The 27851-nt window shown below is 40.0% G+C and overlaps 2 protein-coding genes across 7 annotated transcripts in view; both read right to left on the bottom strand.

Annotated features, from left to right (window-relative positions):
- Positions 1 to 959: 959 nt before the first annotated feature.
- Positions 960 to 18848, bottom strand: tapt1a (transmembrane anterior posterior transformation 1a). 3 transcript variants are annotated; one of them, XM_086085710.1, is made up of 15 exons: positions 18617 to 18848; positions 17252 to 17382; positions 16697 to 16815; positions 15641 to 15673; positions 14125 to 14287; positions 12978 to 13113; positions 12664 to 12761; positions 12471 to 12540; positions 11293 to 11373; positions 9333 to 9442; positions 9200 to 9259; positions 9071 to 9139; positions 8914 to 8990; positions 6092 to 6267; positions 960 to 3351 (listed from the first exon to the last, which is right to left on the bottom strand). In XM_086085710.1, the coding sequence occupies exons 1-15, from the start codon at positions 18816 to 18818 to the stop codon at positions 3056 to 3058; spliced, it is 1821 nt and encodes a 606-aa protein (XP_085941836.1). In that variant the 5' UTR covers positions 18819 to 18848; the 3' UTR covers positions 960 to 3055. The 3 variants fall into 3 exon arrangements, with proteins under 3 accessions (XP_085941836.1, XP_085941834.1, XP_085941835.1); XM_086085708.1 differs by having other exon boundaries at positions 8938 to 8990; positions 18617 to 18831; XM_086085709.1 differs by lacking the exon at positions 15641 to 15673 and having other exon boundaries at positions 18617 to 18831.
- A 1213-nt stretch (positions 18849 to 20061) lies between these two features.
- ldb2a (LIM domain binding 2a) overlaps positions 20062 to 27851 on the bottom strand; it is a 68419-nt gene continuing 60629 nt past the window's right edge. For all 4 annotated transcript variants that reach the window (XM_086085091.1, XM_086085092.1, XM_086085089.1 and 1 more), the window contains exon 9: positions 20062 to 23068. In XM_086085091.1, the coding sequence (XP_085941217.1) occupies positions 22835 to 23068 (234 nt within the window). In that variant the 3' untranslated portion in view covers positions 20062 to 22834. The remainder of the gene's footprint in view (positions 23069 to 27851) is intronic.

The raw sequence follows: 27851 nt of genomic DNA, 5'->3' as shown, positions 1-27851 counted from the left end.
GGAATAGGAGGGCATTTTACAGGGTTCCTGTATAAAATAGTAAATGTGGTACTTTTTTTAATGTAACTGTCATATTGCTGCATCTCTATGTGAACGAGGAGGTCATCTTGCTGGTCTCTGTGTGAAAGAAACATTTGCACAATCTCTGCGTGAAACAGGCAGTATTTCTACTAGGTCTCCGCATAAATTAGGTCATTTTGTAGCGTCTTATATAATACTGCATGGAAAAAGTACATAATTTACCAGGATCTCTGTGTGAAACAGGATGCAATTTTTGCCAGGTTTATGTTTAAATGGAAAATAAACTTGGTCTAATTTCTCTATGACAAAGGGGTCATGCTGGGTCTCTGGGGACAGTTGAGTGTGTGTCAATGAGGAAGCATGAATGAAATTGTCTCTGTGTTAAGGAGTCAGCCCATTTGCAGGAAATATATGATGTACAAGCAAAAATCTTACCGGGTCTCTGTATGAAGCAAGGATTCCGCAGTTTCTCTGTGTGAAATGCAATACTTCTGCACAATTGCTGTATGCAAAAAGGCTAAAGCTTCTTGTATGAAAGAGGCAGCACATTGGCTGGTTATCAGCGTGAAATGAAGAGGTCATTTTACAGGATATCCGTGTGATAGAAGCAGTCACATGTTGACTCACCATTTTTCAGAGTTGTTTGTCACGTTGACGTGTTGACCGGTGATCGAATGTGTGGCCTACATTTGGGAGGCAAAAACAAGTTGAGATGGATTCATGAAGCACCATCAACAGAAATGACTCGACTCACTCTACGGCCTGTTAGGAATTTCTGACAATAATGTCAAAATTCCTAAAAAAAAAATAAATAAATAAGAATAAAATAAAATAAAAAACATTTAAAAATATATTTTTTTAAAAAGAGAAATAAAAATTACTAATTTAACAAGTCTAACAGAAATATAGTTACATGACAGAAACGACGTTGAAAAAGTAGTTTTGTGTTTTAATAATTCAAACATAAAATATGCCACAAAGGCACATGAAACAAGCTGCGTCATCATCACATCAAAAGTGGTAATTTCCCAAAAATATTTTATTACATTATTAGAACAACGGCAGTAAATAAATCATATAGAAACTTTCTCTTGCGTATCCCCCTTCCCTGCCATGGAAGGAAAAAGTACCTTAAATAAAAATTAAATAAATCACACTTTACATGTTACATCTTGTATCAAATAAAAAGAGAATTATTCATATTTCTGCAGGGATCCAAACGATCGTTTCATTGCAATCAAAGTCGACCTGAAAACATTCCAGATGAAAAGGCTTTCGTTGTGAAAACCTTTCTGACTACGGCAAGGACGTAAACGTGACGGTGAAGGCTAACGGAGGCAACAAGCTGGTTGGCGCCATCAGTGCTAACACTATGTGGACAAAAGTATTGGGACAGCAGGCAGGACGTTTAAGTGGAAGAACACGCTGAGTTGGTCCGCCATCTTGTGGCAAATTAACTTTGATTGGAAGCATGAGTGAAAAAGGCAGGCATTTTGCAAAATCTTTGTGTGAAAGTGTCAGTAATTTTGGTGGCTCTCTGTTTGAAACAGGCAGTAATTTTGAAGGCGTTGTGTTGAAAACAGATGGTAATTATGCAGAATGTGAGTATGAAAGTTATATTGAGAGTTCTGTGTGAATGAGAAGGTAATTTTGCATGGTCTCTGTATGAAACTGGCAAAACTCTGTAAAGAAGCCTACAGTCTGGTAGAATCTCTGTGCAAAAGAGGCTACAAATTTTCTAAGCAAAAGAGGTGGCAATTTTACAGAATCTCTACAGGAAAAGAAAAACGGTTTCTGTGTGACATGGGCACGTCTCTTTATGAATGGGTCAAGAAAGGTGATCATTTTGCAGGAGCTCTGTGTGAAAGAGACGATACCTGCAAGAGTTGAGTGAATACGGCTCTTGATTTTGCAGTGACTCCGTTTGAAAGTGGTAATAATTTTACGAGCTGTGAAAGAGGCAGTAATTCTGCAGGGTCTCTGTGTGAGCACGGTCCTAATTTTACACGGTCTCTGTGTAAAAGAGGCTGTAATGCTGCAAGATCAGTGTAAAATAAATAAATAAATATGAGCTATATTGGCCGTGAATTTGCAGTTTCCCTGTATAGAAGTGTTGTTAATGTTGGTAGCTATTTGCGTGAAAGAGGCAGTAAATGTGCAGGGTGTCTGTGTGAGCCCGGTCCAAATTTTACAGGGTCTCTATGAAAAAGAGGCTGCAAGATCAGTGTAAAATAAATAAATAAATAAATATTAGCTATATTGGCCGTGTATTTGCAGTTTCCCTGTATAAAAGTGTTGTTAATATTGATAGCTATTTGCGTGAAAGAGGCAGTAAATGTGCAGGGTGTCTGTGTGAAATCAATTTCAAGGGATCTCTGTGTGTACAGAGCGGCGGTTGTATTCCAAGAACAAAAGAGTGCATGTGGCCTTCATTTTGCCGTATCTGTGAGAAAGACTGCGATTTTGCAGGCTCTCTGAAACAAAGTGGTGGTAATTATATGCAGGGTTCCTGTATGGCAGAAGCTGTAAAAATGCGTGCTCCGTTGGAATGATGCAGGGATTTTGCAAGGTCTTTTTGAACTGTGCAGTTCATACTCTGGATGAAAGAGGCGGTCATTTGGCATGATCTCTGTGTGAAAGTGGCTACAGGCATGAGCGCTGTGCAAACTCCACTTTGAATTTGAGTTGAAAAAAACAACACCACGTAATTATTGTAAATCATCAAACCAAAATCACAAGCGTGATACGTCTCGCCCCAGTCTTGAGAAAGTTGTAAAGCCCCTTTTGTGCAGCGTCGCCACATTCAGGACGGGAATCCTTTGTAGTCTCTCGCGGCGCGAGCGTCCCCCGCCCACCTTTTTGTGCGGGTTCCAGCTGTGCTCTTCCGTACCTTGAAATGTGTGCGCTCCTTTTCATATCCAGCTCCCACCCACGCCAATTATCAGCCTGCTCGATCTTCCTGTCGTGAAACGTCTCAAAACAACAGGAAACTGGCACAAGGCGCGTCCAATCACTTACTGCTGTTTCTTTCCCCTCAGTCGATGCGGTTGCCGCAGATGGTGAAGCGGTCGATCTCCAGAAGGTCCTTTTTGGGAGCCTTCGGTCTGGCCTCGGGCCCGTGCTCCTCTTTGGGGGGCGAGGGAGCGGCCTGCTGGGATTCGGGTGCAGGAGGCGCCTGGTCAAGAGGAGGAGACGCTGGCGCTGAGGCCGAGGAGTCCACGAGAGGCGAGGGCAAGTCCCACCGCGGTGCTGGCTGGGTGGTCACTGAAGAGGAGGAAGGGGGGGAGGACGGTGGGGCGGAGGGCGACTTCGGGTTCACCTTGGCGTCACCTGTGAAGAAGATTTAAGTTGAAGTTTCTTTAACGGCCCTTACTTGGAAAGCCCGTACTGGGGGAATTCCAGTCGCAACGCAGCAGACACGTACACGTCAAAATTTTGCAGTAATAATAATGCATTTATTTGTGGAGACTGGTGTCAAGTTGTATTTTACAATTTTAAAAATGTGCAGAATTTCACATGTTACTTCATGTTAAAGATTAGATAGCTCTTAATACGAATAGAAAAAATGCACTGAGCTGTCATCGTCTTACAATTGCAATTATGCCATCTAGTGGCAGAAATATGGCCAAAACAAATCAATATCACACTCATTTTTTACAGTACAGTACATCTTTTTAATTTTAACTCAATTTTATGAAATGTGAAATTACTGTATCAATGACTTTTGTCCACTTTTTTGTTAACAAGAGTATGAATTTTTTTATATTTTATTGTACATTTAGAAGAGATAACATTTGCAATTAGTCGTGAGTTAATTATTGAAGTCTGGTGATTAATCACGATTAAAAAATGTTAATCGCCTGACATGAATGGAAAAAAAGGTCAATCAAAATGGTAGCAAGAGTTGGTAAAAGGGTCTCCGACAATCATTTACAGAGTCCTGCATGAGAGTGGTGCTGATTTTGCTAGGTCTGTGTGCAAAATTGTTTTTGCAAGCTCAGTGTAAAACCTGGGGGGATTTCTTGGGATCTCTGTGTGAATGAGACAATTTTACTGAATTTGTAAAAGAGGTGTTCCTTTTACAGGATTTCTATGTGTAAGACATTAATAATATACACATATATATATAAAATAAATATAAATAATAATAAATATACATTTTCAGGGCGGCTGTAAATGTGTCAGTGATTTTGCAGGATTTTTGTGGGAAAGTTGGAGTGATTTCCCAGCATCTCTGTGTGAAAGAAGCAATAGTTAAGCAGGTTCCAAATTGATAAAAGCACAATAGTGGAGGCTATTCGCGGTCAGGCCCAGCGTTCACTATGCAAAGAAAAGGCGATAATTGCTCAGAGTCTCTGTGTAGCCAGTAAGAAGTAGTAATTGTGCAGGGTCTCTGTTTGAAAAACCCGACACACATGGAGCTGTGTAAAACGTGTCCAGGGTCTTTGTGGGAAAGTGGCTGCAAGTTTGCAGCAGTAAGAGGCAGTAACTGCAGTCAACGTGAAACAGTGTGAATTGAACGGTCATTGTGCAAGTGCCTTGGCGGAGGTTTTAGTGCTCCAAGAGGCTTGTGTCTGCGTTTGAATACAGGTTACGCGCAAACGGTTGATGTCAAACTGCACGTTGCCCTCATCTGCCCTGCGGACGAACACTCCAAAGCAGATGGTGTGTCTTTGTGCTGTGTGAATCCAGATGATTTGAAAAAAACCCAAAAAAAAAACAAAGACGTGCGCTTGAACATAATTGTGCGGCTGAGTAGCACTTGACTAAGCGTGAGGTTAAAAGTGAGGTGAGCATGTTAGCTGACGTCGCGGGTTCAAATCGCATCTGAAAGATGTGGCGTCTTGCCGCTTCTGCGAATCCAAATAAAGCAAACAAGAAGCGACACGCCATCAGGATCTTTTGTCACCTCAAAGCTCCTGTTGAGAAGTGTGGGCGGGGCCACGCGTGGAGGTGAGAGCAGAGGAGATTTGGCTTCATATGACACAAAGGCACCTCCAGGAAAAACATGTGACTGTCGGCATTGTGGATCCAACTGCAGTCTCACCAGATGGAAGGCGTCAGTCTCAGTTTGTTGTCATGGAAACCATGAGATGACATTTAACGCTTTCCGCTTATTGACGTATGCCGCCGTGTTTCATTCTGCGGAGATCTCAGTGAGGCAGTCATTTTGCAGGCTCACAATGGGAAATAGGTTTCATATGGTCTCTGTGTAAAAGAGGCAGCCATTTTGGACGACTTGTGTAAAGTGTGAAGTTTCGGGTCATTTGCAGAGTCTCTGTGTAATATTTTTAGGGTTGCTGTTTGAAAGAGGTAGTCATTTTACCACATTTATGGTTTGATTTTAAATTGTGTGTTTTTGTTTTGGAGAGTTGCAATTCTATGATAAAGGTGCTATATAAATTTTACATTTTTAACTTGTACTTTTTAAAATGTATTATTATCTTAAATTTTTTCATTTTTATTTATTTATTTGTTTATTTTTACCTGACACCATAGCACTTTGAGAAATGTAAGGTGTATTACAAATACAATTTTAAAATATTATTATTATTATTATTATTATAAATAAAGTTGACGTGACTTGACAACCATTGGTAATTATACAGGATAGATGATGGATGAGGTCCTTGCAAAATTGCTGTGTGATTTTTGTAGGGTTTACACATTAAAGGTTGAGGTGGTCATTTTTACCTGCTCTCAGTGCGAAAGAGACCGTAATTTTACAGAATCTCATGGAAAGAGGTGATAATTTGGCAGGATCTCTGTGTGGAAAAGTGGTTATTTTCAGGGTCTTTGTGTCAACACGGTTGTGACTGCAGGATTTTTGTGTAAAAGAAAACAAAAAGTCTCTGTGTGAAAGTTGTGGTAAAATTCTCTAAGTGAATGAGTTGGACATTTTATAGGATTGATGTGTGTGATAGAAGTGACAATTTATCAGGACAATTACGTGAATTTTACAGCACAGTGATTTTTCGAAGTCTTTGTGACAGAGGCGGCCATTTTGTGTGAAAGAGGCGACAGACGAGGAGCTGTATGAAACTAAGTCCTCCTTGCTGGACTGTATTACCTGAGGCTGTTGTGGTAGGCGCGTGGTCGGATTTGTTGTTGGAGGTCTTGGCCGAGGAGGACGAAGCTGCGGCGTGGGGCTTCTCAAACAATTTGCCCTCCATGTTGGCCCTCTTGACGTACACGCATGACTTGCCCAGCAGCACGATGCTGTTCAGTACCTTCAGTGTGACCAATCTGTAGAGAAAGAAGGGGTTATTGTATAGGGCCTCTGTGTGAAAGAGGTGCTACTTTACCAGGATCTATGTGGAAAAAAAGGTGGCAATTTTGCAGGAGTCTTGAGGTGAAAGTGGTAGTTTCAAAGGATTTCTGTGTAAAAGACGGTAATTTTACGGAGTTTCAGAGGGTGAGGCGGTACTTCTGCAAGGTATCTGTGTGAAAACGATTCTGCAAGATTTGTGTGAAAGTGGCGGTACTTTTGCAAGTTAGTTTTTTTCTCTGCATTTCCTAATTATGGGACTAATAAACATGATCTGTTTCAAAGAAGTGGACATTCTGCAGGGTCTCTGTGTGAATCGGGCGGTAATTCTGCAGGACCTCTATGAAAAAGGTTGTAATTTTGGAAGGTAACTGAGTTGAAGTAATTTTACAGAGTCTAGTTGGTAATCTGGTAATCTGCAGAATATAAACGTGAAAGAGGGGGTTATTTTGCAGGGTCTTAGTGAGAAAGAAGGGGTAATTCTGCAGAAGCTCTATAAACCACAAAAACATTTGCAGGGTCTCTACGTGAATGACACTAATTCTGTAGAATTTGTTCGATAAGAACCAGAATTTCTCAAGACATTTGTGTGAACGAGAGTAATTCTACAGGGTCTCTGTGTGAAAGATATCTATGTGTGAAAGTTATGTCAGAGTAAATGAGAAATCGTTCGCAATTGCCTTATCTGGTCATACAAAGGAAATTAGTTAATTTACGTGAAAGACTGGACCATTGTGCAGGATCTCAGTGTGAAAGAGGAGCTAACTTTGCAGGGTTCCTGCGCAAAAGAAGATATAGCAGTAGGATTTGTGAACTCAACTGCTTGCTCAAAATGCATCTTAAATGTAATGTGATTGTAATTCAATTAAAATGATTATATAACATGAACACATTTTAATTGTTATACTATTTAGTTTCCCTTAATTTCAAATAATTAATAATGACAGTGCTGAATACATTGGAAACAGTTCTCATTGCGAAGCTAAAGGGTATTTTTAAGCTCCTGAGCACATGTTCGGTGGTGGTTAGAGCTACTACTGGTCCATTGTGATGCGTTTGTGGTCCAAGTGTGCCATCATCAGGGCTAAACGGGGCGTCACTGAAGACAGGCGGACAAAATTAGGTCTTGCCGAGCTGCTGCCTGCTGCTGCTGCATGCGATGAGGTGTTAAGAGCGAGCGCATGTCAGTGCGGCGGAACTGTTGCCAGGGCAGGCAGCGTGTTTCAGCGAGAGCTATTTTTAAACCGCAGAGATGCCAGCCGAGATGACAACATGGTACTGTTCACCCCGAGGGGGAAACTCTTCAATGGCGCCGGCCCGATGAGATGCGGCGAACGAGCACGGGGAGAGCAAGATGTTGATGCTTATGTAACTGTGTAGTGCGTGTGTGTTGTGTGAGTCAATTCTATGACGTACGACATGCATGCTTTGAATAAAAATAGACGGAAATACAAAATGTTTCAATGGGCAGGCAAAAGCTTTGGACTTGGGTGGTGGGGGATTGAATCAGGTCTCTGTGAAAGAGGCGGTCATTTTAAAGGATCTTTGTGTGAAGAGGTAGTAATTTTGCAGCATCCCTGTGAGAGATGTTAATTTCGCAGGGTCTTTGTATGAAAGGCGTGGCAATTTTATGTAATCATAAGAATGACATAAATGGCGGGACCATAGCGTGAAAGAGGTGGCCTTTTTACAGCATCTCCATTTTAAAGAGGCAGTCATTATGCGGAATCTGTTTTTGAGGCTGTAATTTCGCAGGGTCTCAGTGTGAAAGAGGGGGTCATTTTGGGGGATTTCAGTGAAACAGGTCCTCATTTTGCAGTCTCTGTGAAAGAAGCCATTACTTTAAAGGCTCTCTCTGTGTATGAGAGATGCCACTGAGTAAAAGGAGCGGTTATTTTCGAGATCACTGTTTGAAAGAAGAGGGAATTTTACAGGATCTCAGTAAGAAAGAGAAGGTTATTTTGTATTGTCACTCTGTGAGAGAGGTGCTAATTTTGCAGGATCTCAGTGCTAATCTTAAAGGGTCTCTTTGTGAAAGAGGTGGTACTATGTGAAAAGGACGGTCATTTTGTGGCATATCAGTGTGAAAGAGATGGTACTCATGACGCATCTCTGTGTGAAAGAGGTGATGGTGTTTGACAGTTGCGGTCCTTTTCCTGGATCTCAGCGTGACAGGTGAGGTGGTACTATTTCATGGTCTGTTTGAAAAAAAGTGGTACTATGAGAAACTGGTGACAATTTTGCAGGATCTCAGTGTGAAACTGGTCATAATTTTGCTGGACCTCTGAGTGAAAGTGGTGGTATTTAAGGATCTCTGCGTGAAGAACGCTAGTTTTACGGAATCCTTATGTTAAGGAAGGAGTCACTTTGCGGGATCTGTGTGAGATGTGGTCATTTTGCAGTGTTTCTATGTGAAAATGACAAATTTTGCAATAGCTTTGAGTGAAAGACTAGTTTTTATCTGGAAAATAACCACCTTTTGCATCAGTTTAAGCTTTTCAAGCACCTTATATTGTGCTAAATTAGAAATTTACATTCAGAAAATGCTACTTGCTCAATACAAGTGTACTAACTCATTTATTGATTTGGAGAAGCAATCTGCAGTGAAGTGAAATGGGTCTTACCCGAGATAAAAGAGGAGCACGCACGTGTATGAGAGCGCTCCTCGCACCTTCACTGAACTCATGACCACTCGGCTAAGCTGTTCAAACACAATATAAAAGGTGTTGACATCATGTATTTGCAGGTCAACAGTATTTAGAGGGTGCGGCGGCGTCTTACCAGCACAGCCAAAGGCAAAGGGATGAAGCCCATCCGGCGGGCCACGGAGTCGCTGTAGTCCGTGTAAGCCTAACACAGAAAACACTTGTCAACAGAGTGAGGGCAGAATCAAAAGAAGCTGTTGCTTACATTCTTCTGTCGACTGCTGACGAGTTCAAAGGCCAAGCTGGCTCTGTATTCGCTGTAAACCTGCCAGATGACATGGAGGACGTCAGAGGAAGGAGACTTAAAAAAAAATTTAAAAAATGCAATGAGTCCTTACATCCGCTGTGAGGTCGTTGAACTTGGTGATGAAGGCGTGTTTGATGGCGTCAACGGCCACTTCGGAGGTGAGGACCATGAAGACGTCAGGGAACAAAACCCACAGATGCTCTGCGGCAAAAGGAAAATAAACACACTCGTAGAGTATTTGAACTCATTTGCTGCCAAAAACGTATAAATACGTTCTATTTTAAATATTACCATGCTCCCAAAGACGTTTTTTTATGTTGTTGTTTTTTTTATGCTAGAGCATACAGAAGGCTTTGATGCAGCCTCTGAACTGAAGAGAATGGTTGAAGCAATGGTAGTTATTACAAATACAGCCAGCAGGTGGCAGCAGAGTATACGAGATTAACCAGGGCCATGTTGCAACAAGCTCTTTCCCCACTGTTTGAAACAGATTTGTGAATAATGATGAAACGTAGCTATATTCTATTGCTAATTACTGCAAAACGAAAACAGATAGAAATATACTTTTTTTTAAAGTTTTTCCCTGATGAAAGAAGAGTCTCTAAACTTTTGTTTTGGTAGGTTAAATGTTTTTATAGCAATAGAACAAAATACTCTGTGGGCCTTTCAAAATCAGTCAAAGTCCAGTAAAACAGCCGAGAGCGAAGGGTGTTGCTTCAGTGAAAATAGCTGGGAGTGAATAAGTTCAACCTTTTTTTACGAGTATTAATGTCTCTGCTAATGCAAACCCTTTGTTAGTAGAAGATATTCTAAACTTGTCAAGGGATGTTTACAACTCATTAAGTTAACTCTAATACTGCAGTTTAATAATAGGCTTTGTGCCCATTTGCACAACAAAACATTGGCATTTATTATAGGAAAATGACTAATAACACAAAAAGTGCTTTGAAGCTTATTCAGAGAAAAGCTTGTTATGCTTTGAGGAAAGCGACCGTGACTGATGGAAAAGGGGCTGGAACGAGCACGTCGGTGACACAACGTTGCTGACAGGCTGCGTCTGTCAGTCAGCGCCCGCGCGTTCGCCTTTGAGAGTGTCTCGGGGCGACGACGCTTGTCACGGAGCTGTCAATCGGGATGTCACGCCGTTGCTGCTCAAGAGGACTCCCCCTGGAGGGCAAAACTGCTCACGGCTCAGCAGGATTGTCCCAACTGTGGAGCCAGTCGCTGACTAGGGATGACTTGTCTGTGATATTTTGTGTGCACGAGTGCGTGTGCTCTGACCAGGGTTATCATAGTTTTGGAATTTTAATTTTAGTTAGTTTTGAGTTTTGTTTTATAAATTTTGTTAGTTTTAATTAGTTTTCAGGGTGGTTCTATTAGTTTTAGTTAATAAATAATAAAGCATTAGTATTAGTTTTAGATTTAAAAAAATTATTACTTGTGCGCAATATTTAAAAAACACCATGGTAAAAATAAATCTACTTAAAATCTCATTTAAAATCATCTCCAAAGGCTCATGCATTAAATTAATTACCAAAGACTGAAACGAAACATTTTCACTATAATTATAGTTAGTTTTAGTTTTGTAAAAGTAAAATGTAGTTTCATTGAGTTTTCATTTTTATTTTACTTTGTTAACGAAAATGTTTTTTCAATTTTAGTTTTTTTCCGTTAACTAAAATAACCTTGGTTCTGACTTCAACATTTGGTGCAAGTTTGGAAGTGAGCTGTTTTTGTAATACTGGACAACATGTTTTATGTTTTAATATGCATATTTTCTATTCATCTAATATTTACTTTTACTATGTATTATCTGTATAATGATGTTGTCATTATTCTTCTGCAATGTATGCATTTGTCCACTGCAAGAATTAAGAATTAATTCAATATTATTTACTGTTATAAATCTTAGTACAATCTGTATCCTTAGTTGTAATATTTTGACATTTTCCAATCACAAGTGAGTCTCCACTTTCCCTTCTAAAACTAAAATAGGCAGACCTTGGATAATACTGATCCACATGTTTCCAAACAGTTTTCAAGATAATTACCAAGGTTCCATGAGAACTGCTCCATATTCCTCAGGCACACGATGAGCATGAGAACGTAGCTGGTGAAGCGCTCCTTGATATCTGCCGGGAGAAGACGAAGGACATGTGAAACCACGACAAGTGCTGCTAAACTCTAACAACCTGTCACATCGCGCTTGTCAAGAAAATGGCTGCCGCTGTCATAATCAAACATAGCTTCCAGGACATTTCATCTACGGCTGTAATAATACTTTACGCTCAAAGCACATAACGGTTTCCAAGTCTGTCAAATGGTGTCTCCAAGTCTCCAAAAAGGAAATTTTGTTTAAACAGGTAGTGGGAAGAAGCTGACAAAATAACTTTTGTCGAAGATTTTTTTTTTCCTTTTGCCCCGCTGACTTATTTTCACTCAGGTCCTGGAAACATAAACATGGATGCACACAACATTGTGGAGCGACCAGTGTGAGTCTACTGTGCAACGATAAGGTGCTGCTGTTTTGGTTAGCAACAGAGGAGGAAATACAGTATATCAGAGAGCAAATGGAGGAACACTTGCAAGCATCACACTAAAAAAAATTACCCTTAAAAAAACTACAAACCGAAATTGTTTGGCAACAGATTGATTTTGGTAGGATTTATTAAAACACACTTCTATTAGCTGTTATTAAAAATTTAAGGCAAGAGGCGATTACATTTTTTAATTGTAATTAATCGCATGACTTCACTAGTTAACTCACTATTAATCAGAAAGTTTAGATCTGTTCTAAATGTACAATAAGAATTTCTAGGTTTTCATACTCTTGTTAACAAAAGTGGGAAAACATTTTTAAACCAATAGAAATAGTAACAATTATTTTTTGACGTTTATAGCCGTCAATGGCAGTGAATGAGTTAATAATCAGTTTTTACGATTATGTTGATTTTGTAATTGTGGAGTGTAATAGTTGAAATTGTAATTGAATTTCGATTAATTGCACAGCCCTAACAGAAGCTCCTCAACAGTAGTTAGTATTAAAAAAAAATGCTTGAAGCAAGTGAAATGCTCCTGCAAAACTGCCCCCGTAAGAAGAAATATCTTGGAAGAAAAATAACAAGCACATTTTGCCGTGATTAGAGTTTTTCTAGCGCAAGCTAGTTTTATTTATTTAATCCCAACTTTTATCTGTTCACTCTTGATAAAATGCTGAAGCATATCTTACCACTGTTGGACATTTGGAACAAGTTGTTCTTCTCAAATTTCTTGAAAACGCTGCCTTTAATCTCCACAAACTGCGAAATGAGAAGCGGTTACATTCCATTTGCTCTACTTAAGCTTCATCAGACAAAATAATAACAATGTGTACTTTGATCTCTCCGTATGACGTGATTGTGTGCGTGTGCGTGTGTACTAACGTTGCTGGACATCATGATGGTGAGCAGGGACTTGTTATGCGAGTTGAAGGCGACGTTTAGCGTGGAGGCTTGGACCATGATGAGGATGGCGTGGAGGACTGGGGATGTGATGCTCAAGAAAACATTTCAAGTAGCGACATATGAGCCCTAACTAGAAAAAAGAATAGCAATGGTGAATGAGTATGCCCAATAGTTAAAAAAACGGTCTAAAGCGTCCCTAGAGCCAAAAAGTGAGAGCGAACCCTGATTTAAAGCAAGAAACACAAGTCGATAACACGTTTGTAAACACTCATATCGCCATTGTGGAAGGATACAAACATAAAAGACGGCCATGAGGAAGTGAGGGATGACGCCGATGCTGTCCCTCTTGCGCTCTTTGGGCTCCGTGGCGGTCCAGTAGAGCGCATCCAGGATGTCTTGGCCAAAGGAAGAGAAGAGGCGATCTGCAACCTTTTTATCAGGGATGATTTTTTTCCCCCCATAGGAAATAATGCAAATAGATCAGTTCCAGTCTCAGGTCAAATTGTCACCACACTTATAATTGTTAGCTGTGGCACAAGTGTAAAAAGAAATTGATCGGTGTAAAACACAAAAACGATAAAAGTCAAATTTAACATTAACTCATTTGCTCTCCAAAACGTATAAAAACGTTGTTTTTTTTATATATATATTTTTTTAATGCTAGAGCATTAAGAAGGCTTTGATGCAGCCTCTGACCTGAAGAGGTCGCTTAAAGCAATGCTAGTTATTACAAAAAATGGCCCGCAGGTGGCCGCAGAGTATAATAAATCAGCCAGGGCCATGTTATAACCTCAGTGTTTTGAACAGGTTTGTGAATAATGATGAAACTTAGCTACGTTCTTATGCTAATTTCTAATTCCCGGTGAAAGAAGAGACTCTAATCTTTCTTTTGGTATGTTCCATGTTTTTAAAGCAACAGAACACAATATTCTGTGGGCCTTGCAGTATCAGTCAAAATCCAGTAAAACAGCCGGGGGCGAAGGGGGTTGCTTCAGTGAAAATGGCTGCGAGGGAATGAGTTAATCAGCCTTGCGTGATGTCATTCATGACCGGTCTTTTTCCTTAGTGTTACCTGCTTGATAACTGTCAAGATTATGAGATTACCTCCCTCAAGATTTGACAACAAATATCATATAGTGACGTCATATCTCCACTTTCGTTTAGTTGCTGACCAAAACAGCAGCACCGATTGAAGCATGTAAACAATTTTGTAACAGTTCATTATATACACACATGGAGAATGACCAATCGTATCAATTTGTGAAAAATAAAATTGACCAAATTTGGACATGGGAGGTTTCGGCCTGACGCCAGCGATACTGATATGATGATTTTGTCCCAATTCGCTCACAAAAGTGAACTCAAACTCCGTACGTTGATGACTACCGCAACATATTCCACCATCTAGCAAAAGAGAGAGCGAAACAACTCCAATATCACCTCCAACATGTTGTAGATGAGGTAGAGCTTGATGACGGACTGGCCTCGGATCAGGTGGTACATCATGGCGTAGTCCACGTAGTGCATCATGGAGAAGCACAGCACCAGGATGAGGCCCTTCAGCATGTCGCACACCTGCGCCGGCTGCAGCAGCCTCGACCCACTGCGGAAGCACACAACCACAACACTGACTTACACTAGATACCACACGTCACTTATTTATTCCACTACCTCATTGAAGTGATGCATACCAGACAAACTACTAAACGTGCAAAAAAATATATATATACGGAATACGACAAATAACCACATTTAGCAAGGCCAGTGTGGACATGGATGCTTACATTTCCAGTGCTTATGGACTATATGCCACGGAGGAGGCGGGACTTCCGACTTCCGGGTTTTCACCCATCAACTTTGTTTCCGTTTCCGGTTTGCGACGTGAGGGCCGCGTCCCAGTACTTGCGCTTCCGCCTTTGTGCCCCTCGGTTGCGCGTTCCCGTCGACGGGTGCGAGGCTGCGAGTGTGTAGTGTCTGTCTCAGTGTCCGAAGCATTTCAGATAGCCGAGACGGTTGAGGGGGCGCAGGGGTGGGGGTGCGAGTGTTGGCCGGAAACGGCGCGGATGTGTAAAACCCGGAAGTCAGAAGTCCGTGGCATCTACCCCATTTATGGATGAAAAATGCAACTTTCCAAACTAGCATGTACAGTGCTGTGACAAAAAAAAGCATGTGGATTCATGACAGACAGCAAAGCGCATAAAAGGCGAAGGCATATAAATGATGGGTCATTTGTCGTAAAAGAGCCTTGCAAGAAGCACTCTTTGAATGACGAACTACGTTGAAAAAAAAAACTATTACTTCACTGACGCATTCATATGATACATTACGCAACATCCAAAAGAGACAGCCTCAGTATTTAGAGTATGTCACCCGTGGCAACTCATTTAAGTAGCGTCTGACCACTCCCACCACCCAGTCTGATTCACTCCTCCTGTCCTGCCTGCTACTCGTCGCATCACTATCTCACCGCTTTCCTACTCCACATAGATAAAATAAGGTCGCAGTCAAGCTGCTGCCATGCTGCCCTTCTTTCTAAGACAAACAAGTTGTGATTGCAACAACAGCGCCCCTTGCTGGTTGCAGCCAATTAGTGCACTCCATTGATCCTGCGCGGTTTCCAAACGGGGTCACTTGGACAGCAAGCCAAAATCAAGCAGTAGTTCTCCTTCTTCAATTCCTTTATGTAAGACTCCTTGGTTGACTTCAAAGTGCTCCATTATACATACAAAAATGCAAACAACACGAAGGATGAACATGCACACTCGGCAAGTCCCAGCTGACGTGGTTGAATGCGATTTCCTCGGTGATAGGGGAACGAACCAATAAGGAGCTGTTAAGTGGGCCGTGATGATGAGCAGCTGAACATTGAAAGGACACGATGGAGATGAGGATGAAGGTGGAGAGATGGTTGCTTGGGGCTGGTGAGTGAACATGAATAAGGTTGGAGGGAGCATACCTGCTTCTTCTGCAGAAGGGGCATGTGCGTGCCCTACAGTAATAGAGGGGGGGGGGGGGGGGGGGGCGGTCAAAAACATGGAGTAGTTGCTATAAGATTTTCTAATTACATTTTGAAAAAAGTTAATTATAGTCAAATTAAAAGTATTTCAATCAATAATTAAAATTATAAAAATAATAAATTAAAAATAATAAAAAAAAATATGGGAAAAGATTAAGTAACTATTGACTTCCAAAATTTTATTCAACTGAGTTAAAAAAATAATAATTGCACTAAAACATTTTCAATATTTACTAATACTAATATTCTTCCTCCTTTTTTAAACTATTAGATTTTTGCACTCACATACTTATTAGAAATGCTTTTATTGTAACAATAATAATTTTTCTTGTTCTTTGTTTAAATTAATACGTTACTAATAATCTACTAAATAATTTCATATTTGCATAATACACTGCTTCAAAATGTGTGACTTTTTTACTTTAAAATATAAATATCTTTATTTATTTCTATATCCTATAACCATTGTTTTTTTGTTTTTTTTTAAATATAATTTGACAAATGTAATTGATTTTTCCATGTTTTTAAAGTATTTGTTTTCATTATTAATGGTGTTTTTGGGGAGTTTTTTTTTGCCGTAAAGCACTTCCTATAAGCTTATTTACTTGTCATGGTTTTAAAGTAAAATAATATTTGTTTGAATTATTATTGGTATTTTGGCACAAATTAACTTCCTACAAATACTTTTTTAGCTTTATTATCTTTTTATTTAATTTATTTTTATTTTACAATTTTAATATGGAAAAAAAACCTAAAATGTTGCTATTTATTTTGTTGTCTTTTAATGTTAAAAAAAATAATAATGTTTTAGTTGAGTGTTATTATTTGTATATTTTGTTGTGCATTTCAAGGAAGTGTGTTCCCACTCATGCAATTCCTAGAAATACACCACGATGACCAACAGTTCCAGCACTGTTTTAATTTTGCCGCGATGACAGAGAGACTTCACACAGTATGAAACGGTATTTGTGTGGGAGTTTGTGTGGTGTTTCTGACCTGAAGCCACAGCAGGGCAGGGTGAGGAGGCGGAGCACAGCCAGCAGCACCCTGAGGGGAAGCAGTGTGAAGACGTACAGGAAGGCGTCCACGCACAGGAAGAAACCAAAGATCATCAACTGCAACCAAAACAACAATCGAAAATGATTGACAAATGCGTGAGCCCCTCCTAAAAACGTCATTTTGGGGCTGTGCAGGAACGGCATTTTAAAAGTAAAACAGCATCGCAGTGTTCAGAGCTGTGAGCGAAGTCAAGGTGGACGCCGGTGGGAGGGTCTGCCTCCTATTGGTGGAGTCCATGTGAGTGTTCACAAAGCAAATAATAGATATTTTTATGGAACGACACACTAAGAAGAGTTATAAATTAATGTGGTTCAAGCTGATTGACACAGTGAATGTACAGAGCTCTGCTCTGTCAACACACATTCCTCTCCAGCCTCCCCGCAGTCCATCAGGGAATTGCGAGGAAGTCGAGCTCCTCTCAAGACTGCCACCTGGTGGTTCTGGACTGAAACAGTAAAATATTTGAATTCAATTCAAGTACAGAGTACCTACCTTCTCCAACTCCTTGGGAATGCGCATGCACGTGTACACCCTCTCGCGACGTTCGGTGTACTTGGCCTCGTTGTGCTCCAGGAAGTAGCCTCGGGTCAGCTCCGTGCAGATGAAGCGAGTCAGCGATGAATCTGGAACAACATTGCACGCAATGAATACAGTCTCCATTGTCATGTCTGCTGTCAAGTCAACAATAGCTATTCATGCACATAGAGGGGATCACAATGATATTTTGAGGGTGTCATGGTTCTGGTTACAAACTTAGTCAGAATCGGAACAAATCTTTCCAAACTTTCCAAAATATGACAGCGCAGATCTCACCTCATTTTATCGCAAATTGACTCACTCATTTTGAAATGTTTATTCTGTTGTATGAAAGGTAGCAAGGTAGAAACACACGTTTAATTCATCTTTAATTCTGCCATCTAGTGGAAGATAATTTCATCGTTCTGCCTATACGTCACTGGCATAGATAGATAAACAAAGATACATTATTTGCAGGAAATAATTTCTACAATAATAGTTAACCAATTAACTGAGATTGGATAATTTCCCATGGCACATTAGAGGTTAGGACTTGCTGCTCTTTATAGTCTTAAATTATTGCTGCCTGACTTCATTCACCCTGTGGTTGTCATACATACACAAAGCATGCTGAAAGAAAACAGGCCATTATTTGGCAATTAACCTGGCTTGAACCCCTTTGGGAGAAGATGGGGTATGTTAGGTTTATTGAATTAGTTAGACCATAGGGGGCACAAATTGTCTTTAATTGCATTAATTCTAGTCTCCAGGTCTATACTATACTACGATTCCTTATAGAAATGATGTTAGCTTTGTCTAAATTTCCACCACGTCGATTTTTGAATCAACTGCTGGTGGGTTTCCTTTCTAAGCAATTTGAATTGACCTCATCTAACATCTTTTTGACTAACACTTTTACACTGAGGTGGTAGGAAAGAACAATAAAATGATCATTGAAGTCCCCTTTTTCCTTGGTCAAATTATATGATAGAAGTTTGTTGTTATTGTTGTTGTTTTAACTAGTGGTGGCGTAGAGGAACTTCCAGGTTTTGTCACCCGGAAGTAAGTGTGACGTCATGACGTCATGACACGACCTATTTTGGTTTCACAGTGCGTTCACGAACTACCTCCAACAGTTGTTTTTCTAAATAAATTCACTTTACTAAAGTAGCATTCGTAGCTACGGGTCCCAATTTTACAGCACTTTGCGATTAGGCTTTGCTCACTTAACTGGCTAAACGTTTAGTGGCAAGAATATGTGGGAAATGTTAATGTCCAAGTATCACAGATGTTAAACCAAGAAACAAAACAAATGGGAAACGATGTGGGGGGGACGTTTACCTGCCGAGTGGTCCCTTGGCTCGCGCCTGATGTCAGCCCTAATGTCGTAAAAGCCCAACGTCTCGGGCAGTGGTGGAGAAATGACATCTTTCCCCGACTTGTTCGCATCCTGCCACGGTCGCGTCTCTTGCTTACTTTTGCGTTCTGTGTCCACTTCTTTCTCTTTCTCGTCTGACAGCTCAGTCCCCGACGCATCCGCCATCTTTACTGTGGGACCAGACTTTTCTGTGTCGCGCTGTACTGACATCACACATTGTCGACGAGCAACAAGACGTCATTACGTGACGTAATTCTTTACAGCTCGTTGGTCATTTATTTTATTCTTTGAGTGTAAATATTTTACTGATCAATGTAATTTTCTTTGATTTTATTGCATTTGTAACAGCGCTCATGCAACATGTTATGCATTATTATTTGACACATGTAAATTATTTGTTTAAATACAGTTTTTTTTTATTCAAGTTATGTAACGACTACGACTTTGGTTACGTTTATTCTTTAAATGTAAATATTCTACATGTGTGTGTTTTTTTTAATCGTTTTTATGTTGTAGGCCTATTTGTTACTACGCTTATGTAATGTATTATACTTTATTGTCGTTTGACAAAATTATTTTAAATAAAGTGCCGTTTTATATTACAAATGCAAATTTACGATGAGTGAATCTGTTGTATAACCAATATTTCTGATTATATAATATTCAGTTAATGAATATTTATAATTACTCTTCTGGGGTGGACGAACATGTTTTAAAGTATTTTGTATAGCCTAGCTCCCACTATATTTTTATTTGTATCCCATTTTTAAATTAATAAAAGAAAAAACATCCAAACTAGTTTGTTGTTGTTGCCTCTTTCACGATTTGTGAAAAATATAACAATGTATCCATGAGAATATCGGATTTAAAGCTGGTCTTGTTCAATAATTATGTTAAATAATTATGTTCTGGTTGGTTTGATTGAAAACTAAAAACTATTCATATTTGTGTGTGTTTGTAATGTAGTAGTAAAAATGTGTGTGTATTGAGAATGTTTTTGCAGTATCCTGCTTGAGCTCATGGTGTCGCTAAAGGTCCACCATGTCGTCTTGCAAGTCAATTCTACCCAACAACAGAACTCAGCCCAGAAGAATCCACGTGTTGTGGGGTAGTGCAGGTTAATCCTATTTAAATGTGAAAATACTCTTACTTATTTCTTTACTTTAATAATCCAATGATTGGAATCTTAAATTTCACTCCCATATTGGTTTCTCGTACTAGCATTTACTCCAATTACCATTTTTAAAAGCTAGAAAATTGCCAAATAACATTGTTAAACGCTATAAACCTATCCTTAAAATGCTGCTAATCAACATAATCTGCAGGAGAATCGTTTCCAATTTAGTGGCAAGTTGATTTTCCACCTTATTAAGCATCCTTATTCGCTTAGAAGGAGTCACCCTTCGTGTTATTTGTAAGCACGGTTTTATTGGCACAAGTTAATGGTAAAGCATACATACCAGACATCAGATATGACACGGAACACCTCTGCTATATAATGTACAAACGGTGTCTAATAATACTAGCCTTAAACATATTCAGAAATGTGTGTGTTTCGATCGCTTCCTTACAAAAAAAAAAAAATGCACAAATAAATATGCAGTCGTGTGAAGACATGCGCCTTTTGTCTTCTTGGGAAAAGTTCAGCCAAGAATTAAGACTCCTTTCACACGGAGAGCCTGCGCAATGGCCAAATTGGAGCCGTAACAGCAGTGAGATATCATTGCTGCTGGTGTCTGTGGTATCCTGCAATCTGCCGGGTTTCACCCATCATTTGATGTTGGCGAGAAAGGAAAAATCCTACTTTTGGCAGTCAGTGCAAAAGGAGCTACTGGTTCACGAGGTTAGCTTAATTGTAGCACCTTTTACACAATGTTTCTGCAAAATATCAACATCAGAGCTACAATAGATGAACCGACATTTATCCGCCTTTGGTGTTTAGACAGAACTGAGAAAAGGCAGGATTTTGCCACAAGTTTCCCGTCCTGGACAGCAGAGCTCAGACCTTTTACACAGAACCCAGCAAAGGTGGGATATTGTGTGTGTCGTGAATTCCAAAACATGCAGATGTTGTCGCATTTCATATGTAGCCCTGATTTTACCCACAATGATGGAACATTGCCATTTAAGTTTTATTTCGTCATTCTTCCGTTTTTACAGAACAGAGACATAGAAATAAGGAGGGGGGGGGGAAATCTGCTTTTGATAGACTGCATGAAAGTCAGTACTGGCTCACGTAGCCTCTTTCACACAGAGATCCGACACAAAAAATTAAAAGAAGTACTGCCTCTTGTTGTCTCTGGCTCTCAACACAACCGTGGGAGAAGTGAGTGTCGGAGATCTTGGCATGGCGGAATCCCCTTACACAGACAGCGGGAGTCCCGTCTGTGTTACGGTTCCGATACTACACAGAAAAAAAGTCACAACTTTTGCAGGCAGTGTAAATCATGTAGAGACCCAATTGAAGAATCCTTGTGAACACAATTAAAGGGACGGCGCAGCATTTCTGCAGGGGGTTTTCGTTTTGATTTGCACCAAAAGAAATGCGACCGTATTGAATTGTTGCTTTGGTTGTGCACTAGCTAAAGAGGTTGGCTGGAGGAGTGTGGGGGGTGCATTTAGGAGAAATTTGGAACCTCTGGTGGAAATAAACAAAACAGCTGCCGTTTCCAAACTGCTTTCTGTGGCTCAAGGACAAAATATTCTTCTATTTACACTTACAAACCTTCCCAAACTGGTACAGGACAATCTGTGTGTGTGTTTTAAAAGCACATATATGATATTAACAAAAAAAATAAAAATTAAAGCCTTATAAAATCATGCAGTTTGGGAGTATTAAAGGGAGAAAAATCCAATTCAGTCATCACAGAGCAGAAAACACAATCCAAATGCTTTGCATGGAAATGATGGCAATCGTTGGGGGTGGTCAAAACATCAATTTTCCATACTGCTTAGACACACTATGGTAGCTTGTGACCTGGAAACTATCCTAGCTGACTTTGGGGCTGAAAGGGGGGATACTATGGCGGACCAAAACTGCCAAAATAAAATAATAATAATAAATGACTAAATAACTAAACAAATGAATAAAAGTAAAAATAAATATATAAAAAATATAATTCAAAATTTTAATACAAAAAAAGAAATAAACGTTATATATCTATATCATTTAACACATAAATAAAAGTAAAAATAAATACAAAAATAAAACACGTAATTCCAAAAATTAATATAAAAATAAATGTCGAAATAAATACAAAAATAAATATATAAATATCTTGTCGATGCACTGTGGTGACAGTGGACAAGATAGTCGTCCATTGCTGGAGCTCTCCATGCAAGCCGGCAAGACTTCCCTGTGCGCCGAGCCGCTCGCTCGACCATTGAAAGGCAGTTTGCAATGGCGGAGCCCAACCGTTAGGACCGCCCCCTCATTTGAATTACATTTCGACCTGACAGAGCGTCTGCAGCATGAAATAAATAAATGTGAGAGCAGAGTGTTTTTATTGATTGATTGCTATTTAATTCTATTTATAGATTTATTTATTTATTTTATTTCGACATTTATTTTTATATTGATATTTATTTTTGAACATCTTTTTTTGATTTTTGATTTATTTTTATTTATTTATTTAGGGATATAGTTTGATGTTTTTATTTCCATTTATATTTATTTTTTGTGTTTAATGTTTGAATTATACTTTTTATATCCGTGTTTATTTTCACTTTCATTTATTTATTTATTTTTTATTTTGGCAGTTTTGGTCCTTATTCGAAAATCATTCGCACTTATTGTCAATTTAGAGTGCTCAATAAACCTAACATGCATGTGTGAGGAAGCCAAGATTCAAGATTTTAATCCGAACCCTTAAAACCAAAACAAAGGGATTGCTATTTCCTGCTAACTTGAAACAGAAAAAAAACAAGAGTGACTGCAGTGGCCTCAAACAACGTCGAGCTGGTGCTTTTAAAAACAACAAAGCGTCTTCTTTCTGCTCCACTGTGTGATGTCATGTGACACTTGTCCACCAATCACAGCGGCGACAGTCCACCGAAAGCCTTTCTTGCCCCGAAAAGAAGTCCACACCTCGCTATTCATTTTGTACATTTACATACATTTTTTTCCAAAATGTCCAGGCGGTGTGGCTATTGCTGCTGTCATTGTTCCGCACGCGTCGCTCCTACTGCGAGGCCTGCGGCGCAGCGTTCTCCGCTTTGCCGTCGGGCCCGCCGTTGGGCGCCTTGCCGCTCCACGGCCCGTTGTTGGTCAGCGCCGGCGAGCCGGTGAAGTCGTCGTCATCGTCCAGGCCGTTGGTGGCGTCGTACTGCGTGTTCTCCAGACGCGTGATCAGGCGCTCGTCCTCGTCGCCGAACTCGCCGCCCATCAGGGTGGGCTCGCCCACCACCATCACGTCCTGGAGGTGACGCAAAGAAGGATTGAGCTTGTTCCGACATGTGTGCGTCCTATTTACGCTACATAGACCAGTGATTCCCAACCATCGCGGCAATTAGAGATGCAAGGCAAAAATTTCATTTAAAATATGTCACCTTTTCACATCTGTGTACTTTCTGTAACACACTAAAATACCTCACGATAGCGCCAAAGTCCCCATTAATTGGTGTCAAGAAAGTAGTGATGGGATAAGGAAGCTTCATGAATTATTTGCAATTTTTTTTTTACTCCCCTAGAGGGAGCTCTTGGTTGAAAGAAAAACGCTAGTGCAGTGGGAATTGAATACATTTCCACTGCGTCTTTAAACCAAGAACACCACCTCGAGGAGTAAAGTATCACAAGTGGTTCATGAAGCTTCATTTCCCCATCACTACAAGACAGTATGCCGAATTGATACATCTGGGCCAGGGATAGGAAACAAATTTTTATAATAATAATAATAATAATAATACATTTTATTTATAGGCGCCTTTCTGGAGAGTGGACCCTCAAGGTCACCTTACAACAACAGTTAAAAGCATACAAATACAATGTTAAGAACAACATAAAATAAAATATAAATAATAATTTTTCAAAATAATAATATTTGTAGTCCAGTGATTTTAAGATGTAATAACAGTGTTCGCCACTAGATGGCAGACATAATCCAAAGACTTGACCAAATTGTGCCAAGAAAACGATGTAAGATTACACGTTCACCCAAATTAAACCTGCCTGGTTTGCTTAGAGACGCTATCGGTCATGAGTGATTTCAACCTAAATCACTACAACAAAAACGGTCTAAAAAATACATGAACAGTGTTTTTTCCCTCCACAAGAATCGTTGACAGTTCGTCAATGCTGATGCATCTTTATTCATCTATCGATACTAGTGACCTAGGGTGACAAACAGGAGAATTAAAATAGTCTACCACTAGATGGCAGAAGGCCCCTCAGAGACCTAACTATTTACATACAAGCACAATCAAAAGTCCATTATCTAAAATACTGTATGTCCACTTTAAAACTCAATTCAGCCCAAAGCATTTTAAGATGCTGAAACCCCTACCAAACAGCGGCCCCCTACTGTAACCTGGGTGGAAGCGGCACTACAAATAGAGCGCACGCTTCAGCGCTCATGTGTGTCAACGCCGCCTGGATCGTTGCACTACATACGCGCACGTACACAGCACATACATGTACACAACCCAAGATATGCTTACTGATGCAATCATATAATAGCAACACAGAGGCTACAAAAAAAAGCATCTGAATGCACATTGTCGCCCACTTTGTTTAGCATGATCCATTTCCAATACTGCTTAATCTCAATCAAGTCAAGTCAACTTTATTTATATCGCGCCTTATCATGTAAAGAAGCAACTCAAAGTGCTTTACTTTACTTGCTTTTCCCAGCTGACTTTGGACGAGAGGTCAGAGGTGGCAAATCCAGGTCCAGAAAGTAAAAACCCTGCCACAGTTTGTCTTTAGCCCCTGATGCTAGCTAGCTCCCTAGCTAGCTCCCCCTGGTGCTCATTTACCTGCTAGGGAGCTAGCTAGCTAGCACCTGAAAGTAAAAACCCTGCCACAGTTTGGCTTTAGACCCTGATACTAGCTAGCTAGCACCATGGGAGCTAGCTAACTAGCACCTGGGGCTAATGCCAAACTGTGGGAGATGTTTTACTTTCTGGACTTGGATTTGCAAGAGGTGAGGTCAACCTCGTATGTCGCAAAATAGTCAATTTAATATTTTTCACAAATGGATACTTTTGGCCTTTCCCTATTTTGTCAGCTATTTTTTTAACGCAATATTAATTAATATTAATAACCCATTTAAAGTGTTAACTGCTTCTTCTCTCATTCTGAGGAGCCGTGCAGCATTATGTCATCTCAAGATTGAAAGTTTGGATGTTTTTTAGACAATAACAAGTTTTTAAAAAAAGTTCAACTAGAGACATTTGAGTTAGTAGCCTGTTTTGCTAAGAAAAAAAAAAAGGACAGCTGGAAAGCTTCCATGTAGAAAGATCTGGTCACTGGCCACAAAGTAAGTTTGTGTGCAGGTTAATTTCTGCCTATTACACTACTACTTATTCGGCTCATTATTTTAGTTATTGCATCACTCATGGCTATAAGACCTTTGGAAAAGAATTTGAGGATGATGTAAGAGTCGTTTGCGTTTGTGAAGTATTAATGGCTTTTTGTCTGGTTGGGAGTTGGTGTGAGGGCAGATTTTGACGGCTGCAACTGGCCATCACGGTGTAATAAGTTAGCTTTTTTTTCTTTTTTCTTTTTTTTTTAAAGGGTATTAAATTAGCCTTATAAGGTGTAATACCAATTTGAACAATTTGGTGTTTGGTAACTTAAGATGTCTTTTTGTTGTTGTTGTTGTTGTTGTCATTTTGGAGCCTGACAGCAACAATACAAACGAACAACCTTCGCGCTCATGTTCACACCTATGGACAATTACAATTTATCATCCACTGAAAAGTGAAAGGCTGGAGCTGAGATTCAAACCCAGAACCCGAGAACCATGACGCCAAAGTGCTATCCACTTGCCCACTATGCTACTCATTTTATCAAAGTCACCAAGAAACCCCCCCAACTGCAATCGTTTTTCCGCCCAGCTATGCCTTAATCGGGCTAATTAATTTAGGTGAGCTTTTCAACTAAATGACAATATCCACACTGATTTGTCCATTTGCATAGCTAATTAAGTCATTAGCTAAAAAACGCGCTGATTGCCAACAAGCTCGGCGCGTTTGCCATCTGTTCCCACGAGGAGGCCCGTCAACCTTCCTCTGGACCCCCCACCCGCCCACTGCCAAAAACTCCTATGATGACAACAGCTGGTGGCGAGTGCGAGACTTGGCGGCGTGTTAATTGCGCGCTAATTACCGCTGCCTACTTGACTACTCATCTCGTTAAGAGTTAGCCTTGGTGCTAGTAGAGGCAGAGCGCCCCAGATTTGGAATGGGCCCACGCCATTTCTAACTAGTGGCGCATTAGCATATTTCAGAGCAATTACCTTTATTTGTTGACATCGAGGAAACATGATGATAACCATAGAACAGGAAATGAACTTTATCTGTATTTGAGCATTGTGACTAGAGTTGGCTTCTACTTCGAGAGGATAACGCGGGCGCGCGTGCGCGTGTGTGTGTCTGGATGCGGTCATAAAGTGAGCTCCCTTAAAGACAAGAAGAGCTTTTTCATTCATGGAGGCAGCACTTCACACTGTGTCTGTGGCGCAGGAACACGTCACCAAATCAGATCCTCCCACAACTGTGTGGTTTGTGGATGATTGTTTTTCAGATGATCTAATAGCTTGAGAGTGGCTCTGGATCTTTGCCAAGCCCTGCTATCAGGTCATGGTTGGAAAAACGTACTTTTAACGTTGCCTCTACAGTAATAAGCATTATACAATGGTTAAAGTTTGATCTGAAAAAGGATTAATAATTGCATTTAATAATTCCATATTAGCTCATTCACTGCCAGCCATTTTCACTGAAGCAACCCCCTTCGCTTCCGGCTGTTTTACTGGATTTTGACAGATTTTGCAAGGTCCACAGAATATTCTATTCCGTTGCTATAAAAACATGGAACCTACCAAAAGAAAGATTAGAGTCTCTTCTTTCATCAGGAAAAAAAGTATAGTATAATCAATATTCACATTCCTGGTAAAAACACTGACAAAAAGAGCTTGTTGCAACATGGCCCTGGCTGATCTCTTATACTCTGCTGCCACCTGCTGGCCGTTTAAAAAAACTGCCATTGCTCTAAGCCACATCTTCATGTCAGAAGCTGCATAAAAGCTTTCTGTATACAAACATTTAAAAAAAAACATGTACAAAGGTTTTGGGCAATGAAGGACAAAGTATTAAATTTGAATGAGTTAATTATATTTGATATTTTTAAGTCATTATTTTTACGTATTTATTATCAATATTAAAATAAAATAAAATATGATTCCTTATTAATTAAATTTAATAACTGTAAAAAAATTCTAATTGCCTATATTAAATAGTGCAAATGTTAACTATACCAAAAACGGATGTCCCAAAATACGAATATCACATTCGGTCTTTGTCGCTGTATCATAATTGATTGAGTAATAGCAATACTCACAGGCATAGATTCTTTATCCTCTGAAAAGAACGACTAGTGAGTAGCAGAGACTGTCTCCACATACGTTAGATCCATATGTCTGTATTATAGTGCCCCCAGGTGGCCAAGGCGGCCACGCCAGAAGGACTAGCATAATGTCTATGAAACTGAAGTAAAACAAAAAATGAGGCTAAAACTGTTTATTTGTTTACATTATGTCATTAGCATATGTATATAAGGACAATCTTATTCTTTTGGTTGAATTTTTTTTTAAAAACACATTACAAAAATGTTTTGTTGGTTTTATTGTGAAAGCTGGAACGGATTAATGGCATCTCCTATTCATTTCATTGGGAAAAGATGACTTGTGAATGAATGAAACTCAAGGTACTAATGATGCTCCTTATATTATGAAAAAAACACACTTGGCCACTAGAGATCACTGTTGCACATTGTAGGCACCCTTTTCCTTAACACACACACATATTCACACACGTTCTCTCCTCCAGTGGCTGCCCCCCCCTCCTCATACCCCCCACACCCCCCTCCTCCTCCTCCTCCACCACCAGCAGACCCCCCCCCCCCCCCCCCGCCCACCCTCCTCCCCTGGCGAGGGTCCACTGCTTGTTGTCATTGGACTCACGTAGGCTCGTGCTCAGACA

This window comes from Leptonotus elevatus, chromosome 9, assembly GCF_054856555.1.
Source record: "Leptonotus elevatus isolate MCC_2025b chromosome 9, RoL_Lele_1.0, whole genome shotgun sequence".
NCBI classification, from domain to species: Eukaryota; Metazoa; Chordata; class Actinopteri; order Syngnathiformes; family Syngnathidae; genus Leptonotus; species Leptonotus elevatus.
This window is presented reverse-complemented; position numbering and strand designations above follow the sequence as displayed.

Bases quoted from the DNA above. Each gene is read 5' to 3' on its own strand.
- tapt1a (XM_086085710.1), bottom strand. From the start codon at position 18,818: ATGGCGGATGCGTCGGGGACTGAGCTGTCAGACGAGAAAGAGAAAGAA. The intron at 9,443-11,292 runs GTAATTATCTTG...CTTTTGCCGCAG, and splicing joins GCAGTTCTCATGGAACCTTG to AGCATCTGTGGGTTTTGTTC. The intron at 6,268-8,913 runs GTAAGACCCATT...CTTTCTCTACAG, and splicing joins GTGCTCCTCTTTTATCTCGG to ATTGGTCACACTGAAGGTAC.